The sequence below is a fragment of the Capra hircus genome, chromosome 6, assembly GCF_001704415.2.
Source record: "Capra hircus breed San Clemente chromosome 6, ASM170441v1, whole genome shotgun sequence".
Lineage (NCBI taxonomy): Eukaryota > Metazoa > Chordata > Mammalia > Artiodactyla > Bovidae > Capra > Capra hircus.
This window is the reverse complement of record NC_030813.1, coordinates 20,046,184-20,067,188: the sequence shown is the minus strand read 5'-3', so window position 1 is coordinate 20,067,188 and position 21,005 is coordinate 20,046,184. Positions and strand designations below refer to the sequence as shown.

The 21,005-nt window shown below is 38.9% G+C and overlaps 1 protein-coding gene across 3 annotated transcripts in view; it reads right to left on the bottom strand.

Moving 5' to 3' along the window:
* PPA2 (pyrophosphatase (inorganic) 2) overlaps positions 1-21,005 on the bottom strand; it is a 115,417-nt gene that overhangs the window by 77,402 nt on the left and 17,010 nt on the right. For 2 of the 3 annotated variants that reach the window (XM_018049246.1, XM_018049245.1), the window contains exons 3-6: positions 17,259-17,303; positions 11,904-11,957; positions 10,414-10,533; positions 1,510-1,596 (exon numbers count right to left, since the gene is read on the bottom strand). In XM_018049246.1, the coding sequence (XP_017904735.1) occupies positions 1,510-1,596; positions 10,414-10,533; positions 11,904-11,957; positions 17,259-17,303 (306 nt within the window). The remainder of the gene's footprint in view (positions 1-1,509; positions 1,597-10,413; positions 10,534-11,903; positions 11,958-17,258; positions 17,304-21,005) is intronic. The other variant, XM_018049247.1, reaches the window with a different exon arrangement.

Sequence of the window (21,005 nt, the reverse complement as noted above, 5' to 3'; positions counted from 1 at the left end):
GAAGAAGGAAGATGAGGTTAAGGCATAAAATTCCAAGGTAAAATTCAAGTTATACAAAACATATGAAACGGGCAGGTTGGATCTGGTTAAAAGAAAGCTACCAATGACCTTTGTGAGAGCGGTTTCATTGAAATAATGGGGGGATGAAAACAATTTTAAACTGACTGAAGATTAAGTGGGAAGGAGGAGATAGAGATGAGCGTTTGCTCTTTTTACAAGTCTTCTTATGAAAGGGAATATGGAAGGAAGTCAATAAAGAAAAGTGAAAGTGAAAGTCACTTAGTTGTGTCCGACTCTTTGCAACCCCATGGACTGTATATGCCCTGAATTCTCCAGGCCAGAATACTGGAGTGGGTAGCCTTTCCCTTCTCCAGGGGATCTTCCCAACCCAGGGATTGAACCCAAGTCTCCCACATTGCAGGCGGATTCTTTACCACCTGAGCTATCAGGGAAGCCCCTAATTAAGCAAGGGCAGTTGTAAATACAGGACAGAGAAGAGTCAAGAAAATAGTGTCATTCAAACGGCAGGAAGGGATAGGATTGAGAACCCAGGGGAAGTCCTGGTCTCAGTAACAGAAGGAAGGGAAGGAGGAATATTTGCAGGCACATCTGTTAGAGAGCCTAAAGGGGAGAGTAAAGGGATGCTTATCTGCGGGTTTCTAGGAGCTCTGTAAAATTAAAGACAACATGCTCTGCTGAGAGTGAGAACCAAGTACAAGGAGTTTAACAGAGAACAATAAATACTGGCGATAAAGGCAGCAGAAAACAGGAGAAAGAATGTGAGTGAAGACACACAGAATCCTGCAGGCAGTAGTAACCTATGAGAGTGGAAGTTTTGCTTGTCCCCAGTAACCTGGAAGCAGGCACAGAAAAAAAGCACCAGCTAGTTCTCATCAGTGTTGAACATCCTGCCCAGATAATGGGCAAGGACAACGAAGCAGGACTCAGCAAACTCATTCTGTAAGAGGACAGACAGCAAATACTTGAGACTTCGCGGACTGTAGCGTCTTCTTCCAACCTCCTCAACTGCAGTGGTGGTGCGAAAGCACACAGACAATATGTAAATGAAAGGCCGGAGCTGTCTTCTTTATAAAAACTGGCGGCAAGCTGGATTTGACTAGCCATGGGCTAGGGTTTACCAACCCATAGTTTAAGAGAAGGAAGTAAAGATACAAAAAAGGACTGGTGGCTCAGATGGTAAAGCGTCTGCCTGCAATGCGGGAGACCCGGGTTCAATCCCTGGGTGGGGAAGATCCCCTGGAGAAGGAAATGGCAATCCACTCCAGTACTCTTGCCTGGAAAATTCCATGGACTGAGGAGCCTGGTAGGCTACAGTCCATGGGGTTGCAAAGAGTCGGTCACGACTGAGCGACTTCACTTCACTTACGAGAGGGATAAACAGGCAAGAACTTTGAAGAGTTGAAGAACTGGTGCCTTCTGAAAAGAACTGAAATTTCACGGCATGACTAAAGTAGAACACATGTTAGAACAACACTCTATGAAACAAACCTTTGAGCCTATTTCACAAACATCGATAGGATCGTTATCTCCACAGCAGTCTGTGCTCTTATCTTTTCGATGGGGATCTTCCCAAGTCTAAAAAACAGAAGTAGGGGTGGAATACAGGTTAATACTCTCTACAATCTCTCCACATTATCATGAAGTTTTACAGATAGTCATAATCCAAGGAAAAAATTCTCAGAAATTAAATAGGCTCAGTGCCAACATGGCAGTACATTCTTAAGCATCATAATAATTAAAACAGATTTATACTATTTCCTCCCATCTGTCTCTCATTTGTCTGTATAATCACATCTGAAAGTGGGTGGTATTTCCAAACACACTCTTCTTCCAAGTTTAGTCCTTGTCTAAATTCATGCTCACTCTTATTTGGAGCTTCAGTTCAGATGTTCCTGTTGTCGTTGCCCTTGTTTCTACAAAATGTCTGAAAGGCTGCTTCCATTTTTGCTTTCTTTGACATGGTAACAGCATTGGGTCTTGCTTTCCAGGTTTGAAAATAAACCTCCTATACTTTAAATGACTTCTAATAGGACAAACCCAGTTTTCCCTTCATAAACTAAAGAACAAGAGAGTATCTACCAAAGGAAAGAAAAATTCATTTTTGTCTCATTTCATTCCATTTAAAAGATCCTCCACCTTTTCATCAAATCTCAAGAATTTGACAAAAGCATGAAAAGATGTCAACTCTTTAGTTTTCTGAAGAAATTACACCTTGTTGCCTACAAACTATATACATGGGCATTTTTATAAATGAACAGCATAACAAATTTATTATCAAGTTTAAAGATCCCTTATGCACCATCCTTCCTCAAAACCCTCATAATTAGCTGATTCTGAATAGAACTGTAGGAGTTCCCTTAAATTAATCCTCTCAGATTTATAAGATATGCAGAGAACATCATCTCAAGAATCTTATCTGGAATTTCAGATTATCTAAGCCTGGCTCCTCTAATTTTACACAGATAATTTAAAAGGAATGCTACTTAGAGCTAAACCCTATCAGTTCAGTTCAGTTCAGTCTTTCAGTTGTGTCCAACTCTTTGTGACCCCATGAATGGCAGCACGCCAGGCCTCCCTGTCCATCACCAGCCCCCGGAGTCTACTCAAACTCATGTCCATCGAGTCGATAATGCCATCCAGCCATCTCATCCTCTGTAGTCCCCTTCTCCTCCCACCCTATAGATAAACTCTAATGTTTTCTTTCTGATTCTAATTATAGCATATTCAGGAATAAGCTAACTTACTATACCAAAAAAAAAAAACAAACCCCACAGTAAATCTAACTACATTAAGTCTAATTACATTCACAGTAAGTCTAACTACATTTCATTACCCTCGAATACTAACATAATTAATATAAGAATAGTAAACACAATTGTTAACCTTACATATTGGTTACAGGTGAGAGCTAACCTAAGCGATACATACACACACAGACATACATGTATACCAGGAAGAGTGTGCCAACTCTTAACCCCATTGTACAGATAAGTGAACTGAAGCACAGAGTTTAAACTTGTCCACACTCAGATTCTAAATGGAGGCAACAGGATGAGAACACTTGCTATGAATCATTAGGTTACAAAGCCTAAATTTTAGTATGGTAACTGAATTGCAATTACTTTCAGATATAACTTTATTCATGATTCTCTTCCTTTAAACTCCTTCTCTTACTCTCAGAATCTCTTAAGTGTACTTCCCTACTGTTGCCCTTACTGCTTCTCACATGCTATTACCAGGCATCCATTCATTGAGTTAATATTTATTGATAATCTACTCTGGGCCACAAGTTAGGAACAGAAATGAAGAAGACATACTCAATACCCTAAAGAACACCATGGTAAAAGCAGTGTAGCACCTGTCACAAATGCTACAAATTTAATCTTACTGCGCTGGAGAAACCATGAAGGAAGTGAGGTGAGAGTGGAGTTAGAAAACCCAGAGGCAGAATCAGAAAATATCTGGGAGGTTCTTCCTTTCTAAAGCAGGAGTCCTTTCCTGGGAGGTTCTTCCTTTCTAAGGCAGGAATCCTTTCCTGAACCTTCCTTAACCTCATTCTCATTCTCAGAAGGGAGCAAATGTGATAAGCTAGAAGTCACTCTAGCCTAAAGGGCAATACCTAGATTCTAGTCCTATTTTAGCCACAAACTACCTAGGCCAAAACATTCAGACCTCAGTATCCTCACCTATAAAAAGAAGGTCTTCAATAAGACAACTGCTAGATACATCTCTGAACTCTATGATTGTTAGTGGTCATTCATAATCTGCATAATTACTACCAGTAACCAGGAAGCTCATAAATTAATGAAATAACCCACTGTGGTCAGAGTTAATTTTTCTACAAAAGTCTTTCTTCGTATTGACACAAAAACTGTCTTCATTCTTTTCAGAAACTCTGATTGCACTTTTTAGCTATCTATTTAGTTCTTCCTATTGAGGAAATAAATACATACAGGCAAAATTCTTAACCTATAACAATGCTGTCAATTTTAGGGCCAATTCTTCATGATCTTCCTCATCAGAAAAAATACCATACTGGTTCTCTCTATTTCTAGTTCCGCACTTAGTGCTCCATATCTTCAGGGCTTGGTTTTTTACTACCAAAAGAGAGTCATACTAAATGATTTCTAACTTACCTTGAAAATACAGTAGAATTTCAAGCAATCATCAGAAGAAATCTTGACCAATTTAAAACTTTACTTACACCCTCTAGTGGAGTTTTAAGTGTCTAGGCTTAAAGCTAGGCAGGGAAACTACTTGAAAAGCAGTCAAGCTAGCAAAGAAATATCCAGAAGATGAAATCCCTAATCTTAATATTTGTTTCACAAAACTGACAAAGGCTAGCATCCAGACTTAAGAAATAACTTCTACAACTAAGTAAGAAAAAGCAACACAATACAAAATGGGTCAAAGTCAGGAACAGGTGATTCTAAGAGGAAACATGAATGACTCATAAGTATATGAAAAGATAACCAATCTGATCAGAGAAATACAAATTAAAACCAAAATGAGTCGCTATTTCAAAAACTTTAAAAATCTGATAACATTAAATACTCTTAATTATGTAAGAAGCCTGAAACGCTATTACTGGTAGGAGTGCATATTGTTACAACTTCTTTAGTAAACAATTTGGGAATACCTAGTAAAATAAACAGGTATGTAACTCAGAACTTAGCAATCTGACTCATAGGCATATACCTAGTAGTACATATATATATATACTATGTACACAGAAAAATTTTAGCACAGGTTCATGAAAAGCTTAAAAAAAGTTTAAAAATCTCTCAAGAGGAATACAAATAATGTGAAACTAATACAAAGCATAGCTATAAAGCTTTGAAAAAAACTCAATATACACAGATTACTGATCTAACCTAAAACAAATCTACTCATCCTCATGCAGGTATCTGAGATCGTTACCTTACAATCTTATAGATAACAACCAACACATCAGTAATCACCATGCTCTGGTCCTTCAGTCTCTCCAAAATATCACTGAATAGTACAGAACTGAGTATACAGACTTCCTGAGTCCTACTTCCTGATCACTCAGAACGCCTGACTCCAAGTCAAGCAAGATCTGCTCAACCTCTACCTGTACTTCCCCAGCTTCCATCTGGAGCAAAAGCTGTTTCACTAGTAGCAGCTAATATCAGTGGCAACAGTGTCATCATTGAGATAATACCACCAAACACTCACTGACGGGTTAACCTTGTTTTTGGTCATCTCATGGAATTCCACAATAACCTTGTGGGGCAGATGGCAGGACGACACAGATGAACAAATAGGCCTGGTTACATTTAGTCACTAGTTCCAGGTTATAAAGCTAAGAAGTAGTACTAACTGAAACTTGGGGTCAATGAACCAAATTATAATCAAGTTCAAAATAATAACACAATGTTACTGTGAAGAAAGCTGAGTGCCGAAGAATTGATGCTCTTGAACTGTGGTGTTGGAGAAGACTCTTGAGAGTCCCTTGGACTGCAAGGAGATCCAACCAGTCCATCCTAAAGGAGATCAGCCCTGGGTGTTCTTTGGAAGGAATGATGCTAAAGCTGAAACTCCAGTACTTTGGCCATCTGATGCAAAGAGTTGACTCATTGGAAAAGATTCTGATGCTGGAAGGGATTGGGGGCAGGAGGAGAAGGGGACGACTGAGGATGAGATGGCTGGATGGCATCACCGACTCGAAGGACTCGAGTTTGAGTGAACTCTGGGAGTTGGTGATGGACAGGGAGGCCTGGCGTGCTGCGATTCACGGGGTCGCAAAGAGTTGGACACGACTGAGTGACTGAACTGAACTGAACTGATACCAGTAAGACTGAAGAAATTTTGAGGTTAGTGATTCTAGTCCTTTAACAGTATTCAGATGAGTCTTCTAAATACTTACACAGAAAGTTATAATACTTGAATAATATATGGGAAATCTGAACAATTAGGGGAAGACAAACAAAGATGATTTTTGCCCAGTCCAAACTCAAACTTTGAGGAAGTCATCACTGCCAGTGCAGGAGAAGTTATTAGCAGGGTTACACAGTCTAGGCAGAGGAAGTTCTGAAATCATGACAGCACACTGACGACTAAATGGAGAGGCTTCTACTGAAGCAGTATTCTGCTGCTTAAGTGTTCTTCCAAGCATGCTTGGCTTGCTAACTGCTCTGAACAAATTTCCCACACAAGAGAAGAGCAAAATCCAACTACCCACACATGCCTATGAACCATATGCAGTACACACCATGCATTCATGGATTCCCTTATCCCCCAAATATTTCCTGATCACCTACCTCGGTGCCAGACACTAAACAGGGCAGGTGAAAGACAACAGCAAGCAAAACAAACAGAATCCCTGCCCTCACGAGACTACATTCTAACTAGAACACATTTACAATAAACTTAACAACTAAGTTATATATTGGAGAAGGAAATGGCAACCCACTCCAGTATTCTTGCCTGGAGAGTCCCATGGACAGAGGAGCCTGGCAGGGTACATACAGTCCGTGAGGTCTCAAGAGTCGGACATGACTTAGCAACTAAACCACCACAAATTATACAGCATGTCAGAAGTTGACAGGTGTAACGGAAAAGGAAAAAAAAAGTAAGAAAAAACGATGGGAGTACATGGGGCTAAAACAGTAAAGGATGTTCGAGGCAGACATCAGCAGGGAGGCAACTGATGAGCACAATGAAGGAAGGAGGGCGTGTGTACACTGGGAAAACATATCCCGAGCGGGGGACACAGGGAGTGTGAAAGCCTGAGGCAGCAGTATGCCTAGAGCCTCAGAGGAATCATGAGGAGGTCAGCGTTGGGGTTAGGGAGCAGGAGGAGGAGCAGAAGGAGAAGCTGGACATGAGATCAAAAACAGAAATGGGCCAGGGGCTGGCTTTCAATTTAACAGGCTCACTCTGTCTTAATGTTGACAAGGAAGCAAAAAAAATACTGGGTACACTTGTTATTTAGTCACTAAGTTGTGTATGACTCTTTTGTGACAGCCTACCAGGCTCCTCTGTCCATGAAATTTCCATGAAATTTCAGAAAGAATACTACAGTGGGTTTCCATTTCCTTCTCCAGGGGCCCTTTGCCACCCAGGGATCAAACCTGCATCTCCTGCATCGGCAGGTGAGTTCTTCACTGGTACATTACCTTGTCCACAAACAACTGCCTTAATTTCAACTTCATATAAACATGAATCAGTGTCGTTATTTTTGCTTGGTGTTTAACTTCTGCGCAATCTATGGTACATTTTTCTGCTGAGGACTCTCACACACACACACCCACACCCACACGCACCCACACCCACACACACTCACCCACCTACCCACACACACACACACACACACACACACACACACACACACACACACCCACACACAAATAGCACCACCACCACCAACGATAACAACAACATCAGTTTAGGTTTAAAAAGAGAGTAAGATCTCTGGTTAAAAATGGCAGAGAGAATACAGGTCTATTTCCTCTTCCTCACTTCCATCCTATCCACAGTGGCCTCCCTTCTGCTACTCAGACACACAAGCCCTCCTTCCACCTCTAGACTTTCATACCTCATGTTTCTTGATGAGTTCCTCTAAATGGCCTGGGATGGCACGCACTTCCTAAGATGCCACCCTCTCACTTTCTCCTGGTCTCCTCTTAGAAAATAGCTCCTCACTGAGGTCTTCCTCCCAACTGCAACAATTCCAACACACCCTAGACCCATTTCCTGTTTGATTATTCCCCAACACACTTACCACCATCTGACATCCTATACGTTCTTACTTTTTTGTGTGTGTCTGTCTGTCTCTTAGAATAAAAGTTCCATAAGAATTTTTGTCACTGTCATCACTGCTCTACCTCCAGTACTTAGAACATGGTCTGGCAAACATCAGGTACTCAAGAAATGGGTCCTGAAGAAATGAGCAGCTCTGCGAAGGAAGAGCTGGTGTGAAAATGACAAGGGCAACTGGAGACGCTGAAGATGCTGCTGTGGTGGGAGGGAAATGAGGAGGACAAAGGCCGCAGAACAAGGCTGGGGAAGCAGGGCCAGACCATGAAGGGTTGAGGAGCTACGCTGGGAATGTTTCATTCTATCCTTTCAGCAATAGGAAGCCATTAAAAGGTTCTCATATGGACAAAAATGGTATTTTTGGATACTGGGTGGAGTATGAAATTTCATTAGGCAGTGGTGAATGCAGGGGACATTAAGAACCAAGATTAACAGTCTAATTTCTGCTCTAGTCGAAGAACTATTGCACCTTACAGACTAATATAATAGCATGTAAGAGCACCTTAAACATTCAAATACATCCAGAGGAATTCAAAATACGTCAAGACTTTAAATAGATGAATTACAAAAGATGAGTTAATTAGAATCTATTATGCTCCACTGTAGCCACTAATTTAGCGGTTGATCATCCCACCTCCAGGAGACTATAAATGCTCAAAAAAAAAAAAAAAAGACCATATAATAGTAAAAGTATCAGTGGTAACAACAATGTGATCACTATCCATTAGGCATTATTCTAACATGAACATGCAATAACTCATTTAACCTCAACAGGACCATATACAGTATCTTATCATCTCTCCGTTACAGATGAAGAAAGTGAGGCCTAGAAAAACAAAAGAACTTGCCCGAAGTCACATTACTAGTAGGTGGCAAGCTGGCTCTAAAATCAACATTCTTAGTCACTTACACTGTGAAGTGAAAGTGAAGTCGCTCAGTCGTGTCTGACTCTCTGTGACCCCATGGACTGTAGCCTACCAGGCTCCTCTGTCCATGGGATTTTCCAGGCAATAGTATTGGAGTGGATTGCCATTTCCTTCCCCAGGGGATCATCCCGACCCAGGGATCGAACCCGGGTCATCTGCATCGTAGACAGACGGTTTACCGTCTGAGCCACCAGGGAAGTCCTCACTTATGCTGTACTGATCTTATATCTCATTTTTCTTTGTCTACCCAACACCTAAATACTGTCTAGCACATAAATCCTTAATAACTGTTTAATAAGCTTTAGTCTATCCTCTGCTTACTCTACTTTCCCCTGAAGAAGGAGATGGTAACCCACGCCAGTATTCTTTCCTGGGGAATCCCATGGACAGAGGAGTCTGGAGGGCTACAGTCTGTGGGGTCGCAAAGAGTTGGACACGACTCATCAATTAAATAACAACTACTCTACTTTCCAAAGGTCTATTTTTGTCTTCCTTTAATTCAGTGGCTTTTTAGGCCCTCTCCTCATCTCTCCATCTTCTGCACACAGTATCCCCTAAGCTTAACAAAAAGGTTCTCACCCTTTCACTGCCAGGTCAAACAGAATGTCTACTTAGGCACCTGGGAAGTCAGAAATCCTGTGGTCTTAGTTTCAACAAACATCCTCATTCTTAGCACACCATTTTAGAAGCGCCTGTTTTAACCAAGAATGTATCCATGTGGGTGGTCTAAGTGCCATCAAAGGCAGTCTGACTCTTTAGAAAATAATTTTCTTTTTTCTTTTCCTGTAACTGTTTATTCTACATGGGCAGCTGGGGTTTTTTGTTTTTTTTTTTTTTTGAGTTAGATAAAACAAGAACCCCTTTTCTCAGATATTTCCCAAACAGCATCTTGGAATTTCACACAAAATATTAAAATTAATAAACAAAATTAAAATATAAAAATATCCAGATAGACAGATGCTCTAAAGGTTTTTATAAACATAAAGGCAGATGCTTCTCTACGTCTCCAAACCTAGACTTCTGATTCTGCATATTCTGAATTTTACTCACTAAATTATCTGGAAGGAGTTACCATTTCCTAGGAATGAGGAAACATGAGAGAAAAACAAAAAAGGAGAAAAAAAGAAGAAAAGCAAATAGTAAGTGTTACTCTCTAATAGGAATGCTGCTTTACCATCACTTAGCCATTGTTTTCATTGCTTCCTACTGAAAAATCATAAATTCTTAATAGTATATAATTAAGTTGCCTTATTCAATTCACAATGAGTACTGAAAGAGGTAACAATTTTAATAGGTTCATCTGTTAAAGTTTAAAAAATAAAATTCATGCTTCATGTATGAATGTATATAAGAGCATAACTTGTCATATCCAAAAAAATGACTACAGATGAAGGAGATAAAATATTTTCCACTGACTCTTAATAGCCAAGCCCAGAAAAAGAAATGTATTCAAAATGCCAAATATGGGTATTCTAAATATCTAACTCTGAGAATCTGAGTACAGACATACATACAGTTTGAAAAAAAATTTATTGATATGATAAAATTCCACATTAAAAAAATTTTAAATTTACAAATCTCTCACACTGACATGTCCTTAATTTAAACTCAAGCAGTTCACAGGATTTACAAGGCAATTTTTTCAAAAGACAGAGAAGTTTCACCATTATAACAGAAATGTTACCTGAGGGAGGGCACCATAATTCCATATATAACCTTTGTGAGGAAAGATATTTGCCACATAGCGAAGCTTGCCATCCTTTACATCTTGTTTAATGGGATTCAATGGTTCCTTTGTGGCAATCTAAGCAGATTGTGGGAGAAAAGGGGTGTGGGACATAAGAAATGGTTAATCCTATATTCAAACAGGATTTTTAGATCTGCCATTATCAGACTAAATATTCGTATTCCAACTTATTGTTCAAAGATAACTTTAAAAATAAGTTAAGCTGGTTCTTATTTCTAATTTACTGTTTTGTATTAAACTGGAAAGGAAACGTCAGATAATATATTTTGGCACTCTATTACTTATGAACTCATTATTTTTAACACAAATAATAAATATTATTGAAATGGCAAGAAGATAAGGATTAATCAACTTGCTTTTTTGTTACTACTTGGGTTTTCTACCATCAATCTTATAATAAATATTTTTCACTAAGTGATTTCATTTCAAAGTTCCCTTTCAATCAAACATATTCAAATTGCCATGCCAAAAAAAACCAAAAACTATCCTACAAAAGTAAACAAAAAATAATTGAAGCCATATTTGAATGAATAAACACTGCTTAAATTAGGCAAGATCTCATAGGTTCTTGATCCTACACCCAAGTGAGGTAGAGAGTAGCCAAGAACAATAAAACATTATACCAAAAGCAAGAAGAGCAAAAGAAGAATCTAACTGCTTTTTCCTATTAAAATATTAACCAAAAAACCTACTATTTTATATTTAGAGAAATAATTCTCCAAATATAGAATCTGCAAACCATATACTGATAAAACTATCTTAACTTAAACATTTAAAATAATACCTACCTTCACATCCAAAGTTACAGAAGACTTAGATAACTAAACAAAGTACCATAAATTAAATTTCACTCAGAAATAGGGACCTTACTTAACTGAAGATGAAACAATAAAATTCTGAAAAGCAAAAGGGAAGTTCTTGATAGGTTCACACCTATCAAGAAAAATCAAGAAAAAATTATTAATTTAAAAAACTAACCAGGGGAGTAGCAGATGCTCTTAGAAAGTACTCAGAAATCAAGAGTTGGCCAGAAAAACACTTTTAACTCCTCGTAGAGTAAAATTTAATCTAAAAGAGAATTAACTCCTTAGGAACCAAAATTGTCAGCCCCAAATATGTTGCAATTGTGTCTATGAACCTATTTAAGAAAACCTTAAAGTATTTGCTATTTTCAAAGACACAAGAGTCAAGGAGAGTTAAATAAATATGTGTATAACAAAAGAGAGAGGCAAAAAAGAATATATTCTCTTTAAAGTGTAAATTCAGCTTGGAATAATATTTTCTTTTTTTACAAGAATATTTTCCATTGTCCATTATAAAGAAACTTGTCAACCATTCCAAATTCAAAATATTATGACAAACAACTTGAAACAAAATTTTATATCATTATTAATTATTCCCTTTGATGCTAATAGGATATTTCATACCTCCATTTTAGCATTTGTCCACCGAGGTACTTCCACAACCATGTTAAACACATTCTGCAATTTAAAAAAACAACAAAGAAAACATTTTTTTTAATGTTGTCATCTTTATTTTTTCACTTATCTCCTGCATGAGAATATTTTTATTTTTTTCCTATAAAAAATGTAAAAAGTCTGCATCATATGTCTATCTATGCCTTAAATTCCTACTGAAAAATTAGAGAAAAAGTTGGTTAAAATACAACAGAATTTAAGCCTGATTATGTTACTTGACCACTACTGCATGGTGTTAGAAGTTGCTACATTTCTGGAAATACCTTTTCGAGGTAGGGACAGAATCAGAATGGAGCCAAGAAACGTGTTTCAATTACTTCCCAACTAAAACAAAAGTGAGCGCTGAATGTCTCACTTTTCCAGTCTGCAAAGTAAGTCTGATAATCTCTGTCCTCATCCCACACAAGGTTGTGAAGATCAATTACGTGCTTTAAATGAAAATACACAGACAAGAAGTAAATATTTTTAAAATCATAAAAAAATATTTAAATCCAAGTTTTTTCTATCATAATGTAAAATTGAGGCCATCAGTATAGGTAGTTATAAAGCTTACAAAGAGTTACAAAGTTTAGCTTACTAAAATCTAGTGATCTTGGATTCCCTAAAGTTACAAAAGAACCACTGCTTCTTTTTACCATTTCTGAACTTGTAGAGTACTTAACAAAGGAAACTCTAGATCACTGGTGACTAAAAATTATTTTCTACAGTAACGGCCTTACAAAGAAAAAGCCTTAGGGATTTCCTGGTGGTTCAGTGGTAAAGAATTTGCCTGCCAATGCAAGAGACATGGATTTGATCCCTAGGCTGGGAAGATCTCATATACCGAGGAGCAAATAAGCCCATGCACCACCACGACTGAGCCCGGGTGCCACCGCTACTGGGCCTGTGCTCTGGAGCCCAGGAACCGCAGCTACTGAAGCCCATGCTCCCTAAAGCCTGTGCCCCACAGCAAAAGGAGCCACTGCAATGAGAAGCCTGAGCACCTCAACAAAAGGAGCCCCCGCGATGAGAAGCCTGAGCACCTCAACTAGAGAGGAGGCCCTGCTCGCTGCAGCTAGAGAGAGCCCGAGCCAACAGCAGAAGGCCTAGCACAGCCAAAAAACAAACAAACAAAGTTATTTCATAAAAAGAGAGGGAGAAAGTCTATGCTTAAAGTTGGCTTGCTTCCCATTCTGCTATCAGTAACTAACAACTTATCAAAGCAACGGTTTAAAACAGTCTTCATCCAAGTGTGCTCATGGACCAGGGCTAAGCTACAAGTTGACTGTTACCGGCTCCTTTAGAAACATTTCTAACAATTTGACCAAGTAATTTTTACGACTGTCAAATCTATTAATAAGTATTTGGAATTTGAATTAAGTTTTTCTAATAGTTCGTTTTAATTGTAATTTTTCAAGTATCAATATCAGTTCACAAAAGATTAGAAATAAACCAAAAAACTGTCTTTTACCGCAGATCATTTGAGAAGCAGTGATAAAATATAGTTATTCTCAACTATGCTACACAGTAAAATCACCTGGAGAGCTGGAATTGATTTTTTTTTTTTAAAGAGATTTCTAGAGCCCCCATCTCCTACATATTTGAATTCAGTGGTTCTGTGGTGAAGCCAGGGCATTGCTTATTTTTAAAAGCTCTCTAAGCAATTTTAATATGCAGCCAGACTTGAGAACCTCTGGTTTAAAGCACTGCTAAACAATATCTGGGGTTTTTTTTAGTGAAACAGGAATGCTGTTAACTCAAAGAATGCCATTTACACAATTAAATATAAATCAAGCCACAGAAATAATGATGGTTTCTAAGTTCTTCTAGATGAGACGGAAGTTTACCACGACAAAACTGCATACTCATAATGAGATAAAGAACAACGTTGAGAATGCACTCTCAACAACTACTCCTGAGAAATACGCCTCATATCTGTCTTAGCAGCCTTATATACAGGCCTGCTGTTATGTTTCATTTTCTATGCTCTTTCACGAGGTACCCCAGCACCTGTTTAACTATGTCTGAAGTAGCTGTTAAAAAGAAAAACCTAAGTAAATGGCAGATGCTCAAATAATTTATTCATCCCTGAAAGTCTGGCTACAAGAGAAGAAATGCATGCAGATGAATACTCAGAGGTGACAGAGAAGACAAAGCTAGTGCCACTCCTTTTACAGAACGACACCTACCAAAGCCCCACCCAGAGACTTGAATTACGCCAAGAGAACAATAGACCAGGTTTGCATTTTAAGCCTGCAAACTACACTCTTCCTTATCATTCGCTCCTGAGCACTAGGAGTGTACTTCCAGTCTGCTTTTCTTCTCTCGGGCTAAAGTGCACATGACCTGTAATTTTTTAAAGCCAATGTTAGTCCGTTTATTCTAAGATTAATGTTAATTACAAACCAAAAGTGGCCTGCTGAAATTTATTAGAAAATCACAAAGACACAAGGGGACATGTTTCAAATTCGGAATGTTGCGTTAGGGACATTTACCTCTTCCTTCAGTTCTTTTTTCTATTTTTTTCCCTTCTATTTTTGTTGCAGTAAAAAAGAAAATAAGGATGAAAAAGCAGTCAGTAGATTTTATATGTGTGTGCTCAGTGCTGTGTGACTCTGCAACACATGGATTGTAGCCTGCCGGGCTCTTCTGTCCATGGGAATTCCCAGGCAAGAATACTGGAGTGGGTTGCCATTGCCTTCTCCAGGGGATCTTCTCAACCCCAGGAATGGAACCCTTGTCTCTTGTGTCTCCTGCATGGGCAGGCAGATTCTCTAACACTGCATTATCTATGTCCTTGGGGTGTAAAAAGAAAGGAAATAACCCTTCTATCCTTGTTCTAACTCTTAAAAAATCCAAACTTGGATTTGACATTAAAGCAAAGGCAACAAATGCAAAAATAAACAAGAGGGAACATACTCAAGTAAAAGCTCTGCACAGCAAAGATAACAGTTAACAAGATGAACAGGCAACCTATGGAAAGGAAGAAAACAGTTGCAAGCCATATACGTGTTAAAGGGTTAATAAGCAAAATACATAAAGAAATCATGTAACTGAATAGTGAAAAACCAATCCATCCAAAAAAAAAAAATGGGCATAGGTCTTAAATACTTTTCCAAAGAAGACATACAGATGGCCAACATTACTAATCATCAAGGGAAAGAAAGCAAATCAAAGTCACAATAAGATTACCAGGCCATGTCCATTAGAATGATTATCATGAAAAAAATAACAGTACTGGCGAGGATGTAGAGAAAAGGAACCCTTGTGCACTGTTGGTAGAAATGTAAACTGGTGTGCAGCCACAATGGAAGATAGTATGGAGGTTCCTCAAAAAGTTGAAAATAGAACTACCACATAACCCAGCAATCCCACTTTTGTATATATATCCAAAAAAAAAAGGAAAACAAGATACTGAGGAGATACTTATACTCCTACGCCCATTATAGCATTACTCACAATAGCCATGACCCAGAAACAACCTCAGTGCCTGTCAACAAATGAATGAATACATTTTTTATATATACAAGGGAATAGTATCCAAGCATGAGAAAGGACATCTTGCCCTTGGTGACAGGATGGGTGAACCTGGAAGGCATTATGCTCCGTAAAAGAAGTCAGACATAAAAAGACAAATACCGCATGGCACCACTTACAGGTAGAATCTGAAAACTTTTAAAAAGCCAAATTCATAGAAAGAGAGTAGGAAAGTAGTTACTACAGCCTGAGGGGTGGGGAAAATAGAAAAGAATTTTTAAAAAAATCTCAAATCAAAAATCAGGTAGTCACCAACACACAAACTATGTTTTAAAAATTAAATTTTAAGTTGGTTTCCCTGGTGGCTCAGATGGTAAAGAATCTGCCTGCAATGAGGGAGACCTGGGTCTGATACCTGGGCTGGGAAGATCCCTTGGAGGAGGGATGGTAACCCACTCCAGCATTCTTGCCTGGAGAATCCCATGGACAGAGGAGCCTCGCCGGCTACAGTCCACGGGGTCAGATAGATTCCGACACAACTGACTGACTAGGCACTACTACTATATATACTCAGTAAACATTTTTCCCACTGAAACAACTGTTTTCAGGTTAACACTCAAAGTCTCTAGGAACCTATAAAGACTTGAGCCCCTGAATGTCTATTTGTCCATTACGTAGAGCAATGATTCTTAAACTTCAGAGTGTATAGGATGCCCTGGAACACTGGTTTTGGGCTTTCCAGGTGGCACAGTGGTAAAGAATCCACTAGCCAATGCAGGAGATGCAAGAGACAGAGGTTCGATTTCTAAGTCTGAAAGAGTGCCTGGAGAAAGAAATGGAAACCCACTCCAGTATTTTTGCCTCAGAAATCCCATGGACAGAGGAGCCTAGAGGGCTATAGTCCAGGGGTCACAGAGAGTTGGACACAACTGAGCGACTGAGCAGAGAACACCTGTTAGATGTGAAGACTACCCAGCCCGCATGAACTTAGTAGATATGGGATGGACCAGGAATCTGAAATATTAACAAATGCCCTAAGCAGTTGCAGTGCAGATGGTTTAGGACCATTGGGACAAACATCAGTTTAGTAAAATACAAGATGGAGGAGCAGGAAAAGCTGATAGGAATTAAACAGCCCCACAGCAATGCTTGGAAGTATTCAAAGGCTGGGGTCAAAAGTTTCAGCCAGACGAGACTAGAGGCCAATAAGGTTAGGAAGGGAAGAGAAGGCTAAGGAAGAGGCAGGGAATGTTTCCTGGAATCAGCAAGATAAAAAGGTATCAACAGAAAGAAACGGGAAGACAGACATCAGTCAAATGTTCTGGTCCTAAGTCAAAAACAATTAGTCATATATTTGAAAGATGGATTTAGAATGCATTTATTTTAGCAAATAGGTGGAATATAGCATATATTCCTGGATCCTAGAATAGTCAGATTCATAAACAGAAAGTAGCACAGGGGTTACCAAGGGCTACGTGGAGTGGAAAGCTATTGTTCACTGGGTCCAGAGCTTCAGTTTGAAAAAATGAAAAAGTTCTGGAGATGGATAGTGGTAATGGCTGTATAACATGGTAAAGAATTTAATGTCGCTGAACTGTACACTTAAAAAGTGTACAATAAGTAATACGGGAAATCTCATGTTATATATATTTTACCATAAGGGAATAAAGTAAAATGGTAATATCGTCCCTAGCTGCCTTAAAGAGAGACTAGAAGAAAAACATTAGGATGCTTTCATAAGTTCTGCAAGGGAAAATAATTCAGCATCACTTTACAAATGCAGACTACCATCAAGGTCTTTAAAAGACAATATAAGTGATACACACAAATAAAAACCTTTAGATATACCTCATATTCATCATTTCGTGCTCTTTTTGTAGGAATGCCATTTTCCTATAAAAGAAAAGATGGTTATTAGAAAAATGTAATTCAAAAACACAATGAGGTACCATCTCACACTGGTCAGAATGGCCATCATAATAAAGCCTACAAATAGTAAATGCTGGAGAGGGTGTGGAGAAAAGGGGTCCCTCTGACACTACTGGTGGGAATGGAAACTGGTGCAGCTGTTCTGAACAACATGGAGATCCCTTAAAAGAGCTACCAGTGATCCAGCAATCCCATTCCTGGGCATATATTCCTGAAAGACACAGACTCTAATTTGAAAAGATACTTGGACCCCAGTGCTCACAGCAGCACTAATTATAATAGCCAAGACATGGAAGCAATCAACGTTCACTGACGGATGAGTGGATAAAGAAGATGTTTTATATACATATAATAGAATATTAGTTATTAAAAAGAATGAAATAATGCCATTTGCAGCAACATGGATAGAAATAGAGATTAACATGCTAAGTGAAGTATGAGAGACAAAGACAAATATTATAAACTATCATTTATATGTGAAACCTGAAAAAATAATACAGAAGAACTTATTTATAAAAACAGAAATATTAACCGACTCACATAGAAAACAAACATGATTAACAAAGGGGAAGGCAGGGAGGGATGAACTGGGGATTTGGGATTAACAGATACACACTACTGGATATAAAACAGATAAACAGCAAGGACCTACTTGCTGTATAGCACAGGGAACTATATTCAGTATCTTATAATAACCTATAATGGTAAAGAACCTGAAAGGAATATGTGTGTGTATATATATATATATATATATACAAAACTGAATCACTTTGCTATATACCTGAATCACTATAAATGAACTACACTTCAATTTTTAAAAGATGCTATTTTTGAATCTAATATTCCATGAACGAATACAGCTGTATTGACCGTACAGCAATAAAAATATGCCTGTCATATAAACATTGCACCAGAGGTTTCCAGAAACCTGATTCAACAGGGAATCCACAAAATGCCCAGTGCAGTTTTCTCTCAGCATTTACACCCCCAGTGCATGAGCATCAAAGTGCTCCACAAAACAAATTATTAGAAAAGCTAAGTCTCCTTCAAGTATATTTTCCCAGCTTTTACAAAATAAGCAAAGGCTCGGTTCAGTCTTTAAGGAAAGACTGGCAGTTTCCAGTAACCATGCTTAAAACAGTCATTTCATTGTTGAAATGAAACTCCAGGGAGTGTGCCTAACAAGCCATGAAAGCACTCAGCTGCGCCTCCTGCCTGTGATTTCCACCAAGGTGTGATTACCAAGTCTCCATCAAGCACTTTTAAATTAAAAGAGCATTGTGCGGCGGGTTGGGGAGAAAAATTACACCGTTCACAAATGCTCACACGTTATATGTAACTTTTACACACCAAAACAGCTAATGAAGGAAACAAACAGAAAAACAATTATTCCAAGTCAGCCCTGATACATCATTTCTCTTCCTAAAATACCACCACCCAAAGTATAAGGTGCAAGAGTTCTCTAATCATTCTGTCTGGGAACAAGGGAAGCCTGTTTACACAGCCACTGCGTGTACCGATCTCCACAGGCCCAGAATTCATTCGCACAACCTGTTACACTTTGTTCTGCCGTTATCAATTTTTCATAAGCCCAAAGCTCATGTTCCTCCAAATCCATCCTCCTAAGGCAGAGTATTATTACTCAGCGGGATGTAGAAAGCCCATTCTTTGTTCCTCTTACACCCCGACCTACTACACAGTTCCTCCATATAATACTGTTATCACTGCTACTGCTAAGAGGTATAGAGACTGTCACAGTACACCACTCCCCGCTAAGCAGCACCTACTAGTCACTCTTCGCTACTCTCTGCTAGTTTTCTAGCACCTTACAGTATTTGACTGTCTTGTTTACTTTCAGGTTGTTAGTCTCCTCTGGCTGAGAAGGAACTATATTCACCTCATTCACCACTGCAACTCTAGTGCTCAGAATACTGACTCATAGCAACCATGCAATAACTGTTTACCAAATGAATAAATTAATTAACAAATAATAAATGAGTGCACCCTCTTTAAGCCAAAATCAAAGAGAGTGGTTGGGAGATGTGAGACCTAGGTTGGACGGCTCACTGGCCAAAACAAGACATGGACACACACACACACACACACACACACACTCAAGAGACACACACAGTACTGTAGAGTTCTTTATGTTCTCTCACCGGTTCCTTTCTCTCTCCAGATTACATGACTCCTTGTCCTGTAGCTGAATATTACTCAGAAGTAGTGAGATAGAAGGGTTACACAAGAGCAGCTAAGATACAGACTTTGTAGAGGATGCTGCTGAATGTCCTCTTCCTTGGATGTCTCTGGGATAATTATTTATGGAAAATTTTATAGACATTCTAGGAAATGACTATAGTTTTAAATGTGTTTGTAAATAATTGTTTAGAATAAAATACCTTTCCTTTTGCTTACTGGATCAAGTCACCATTGCCTATTGTCTTCTTGACTTTACACCTGCTATTATTTAAAATAAAACCTGAAGAAACGCTAAAAAAAAAAAAAAATTACAGTCTGTGGAGTTACAGCATCTATGTTCAAATCTCATCTCCACAACAGACTAGGTTTGTGACCATGGGCAAGGCACTTCACCTCATTAGCAAAATAAAAACGGTAGCAGTAGCCCTGGACATACTGAAATAATGCAAGTCAAGCTCTGAGCTCAGTGCCTGGCTAAGCACGAGGGGTACTCGGTAACTCTCGGCTCTCACTGCCCCCCATTATCATTGTTACGGACAGTCCAAGCCTGTGAAGACCTGGGAGGCAGCACACATCCTATTCCCATGTGCCATAACCTTACTGTGACACCTGAGAGTCGGCCCCTGAGGTAACCCTGGAAAGTCAAACCAGACTCGCAGCTGCAGCAGCTTCCCACTTTCTCCCTGGCCTCTACGCCACACTGATCCCACCACAGTTCTGGAAAACCCAACCGCACTAACCAGCCCCATGGAATCTCATCCTGGAATGTAGTTCTGGTCACTGAAAAACGTGGCAGTGAAATAAGCCAGTTAACTACTCGGATCTTACTGAAAGAACTGCCAAGGTTGCGGTGACTGCTAACATCCACTACCAATGATGCCATCTCGCCAATTAGTCAGGAGAGCCCTAGGAATGCTCCAAATTCTGAGCTCCTCTTAGTTCCATCTTCAGCAGATTTCCCTCCAATGTGACTTACATCCGTTCTACTCTCCCACCTCTCATGTAATTCTAGGTTCTAAAAGAATAGCTATTCAAAGACTACCATTTTTCCAACTGTATCTTTCTAGCATTGATCTCGTAGAGTGGTTAAAGAGCATGAACTCTGTGGTCAGAAATGCTAAATCAAATCCTTGTTCTGCCACTCACCAGCTATGTGACCTTAGACAAAGTGTCCAAGTCAAGGACGCTTCAGCTCCAGTGTCCTTGGAGATGATAATAGCAATTTATAAGGATTAAATAAAATGGCATATGTTGACATGGTGGCTAGCAAACAGAAGATAATCTGCAAATGTTACTATCTTATTATTACTAATACTACTACTATTCTTATTAAAAATAAGCCTCTTGTTAACCTTCCAAATTCTTAACCTTAAATTTTTATTTGCTACCAAATTCTAAGCCTCATAGACTACTAACACTTCTTTCTTCCCAAGTCCTCCTGGAAGAAACCCTTTCTTATCCAAATTC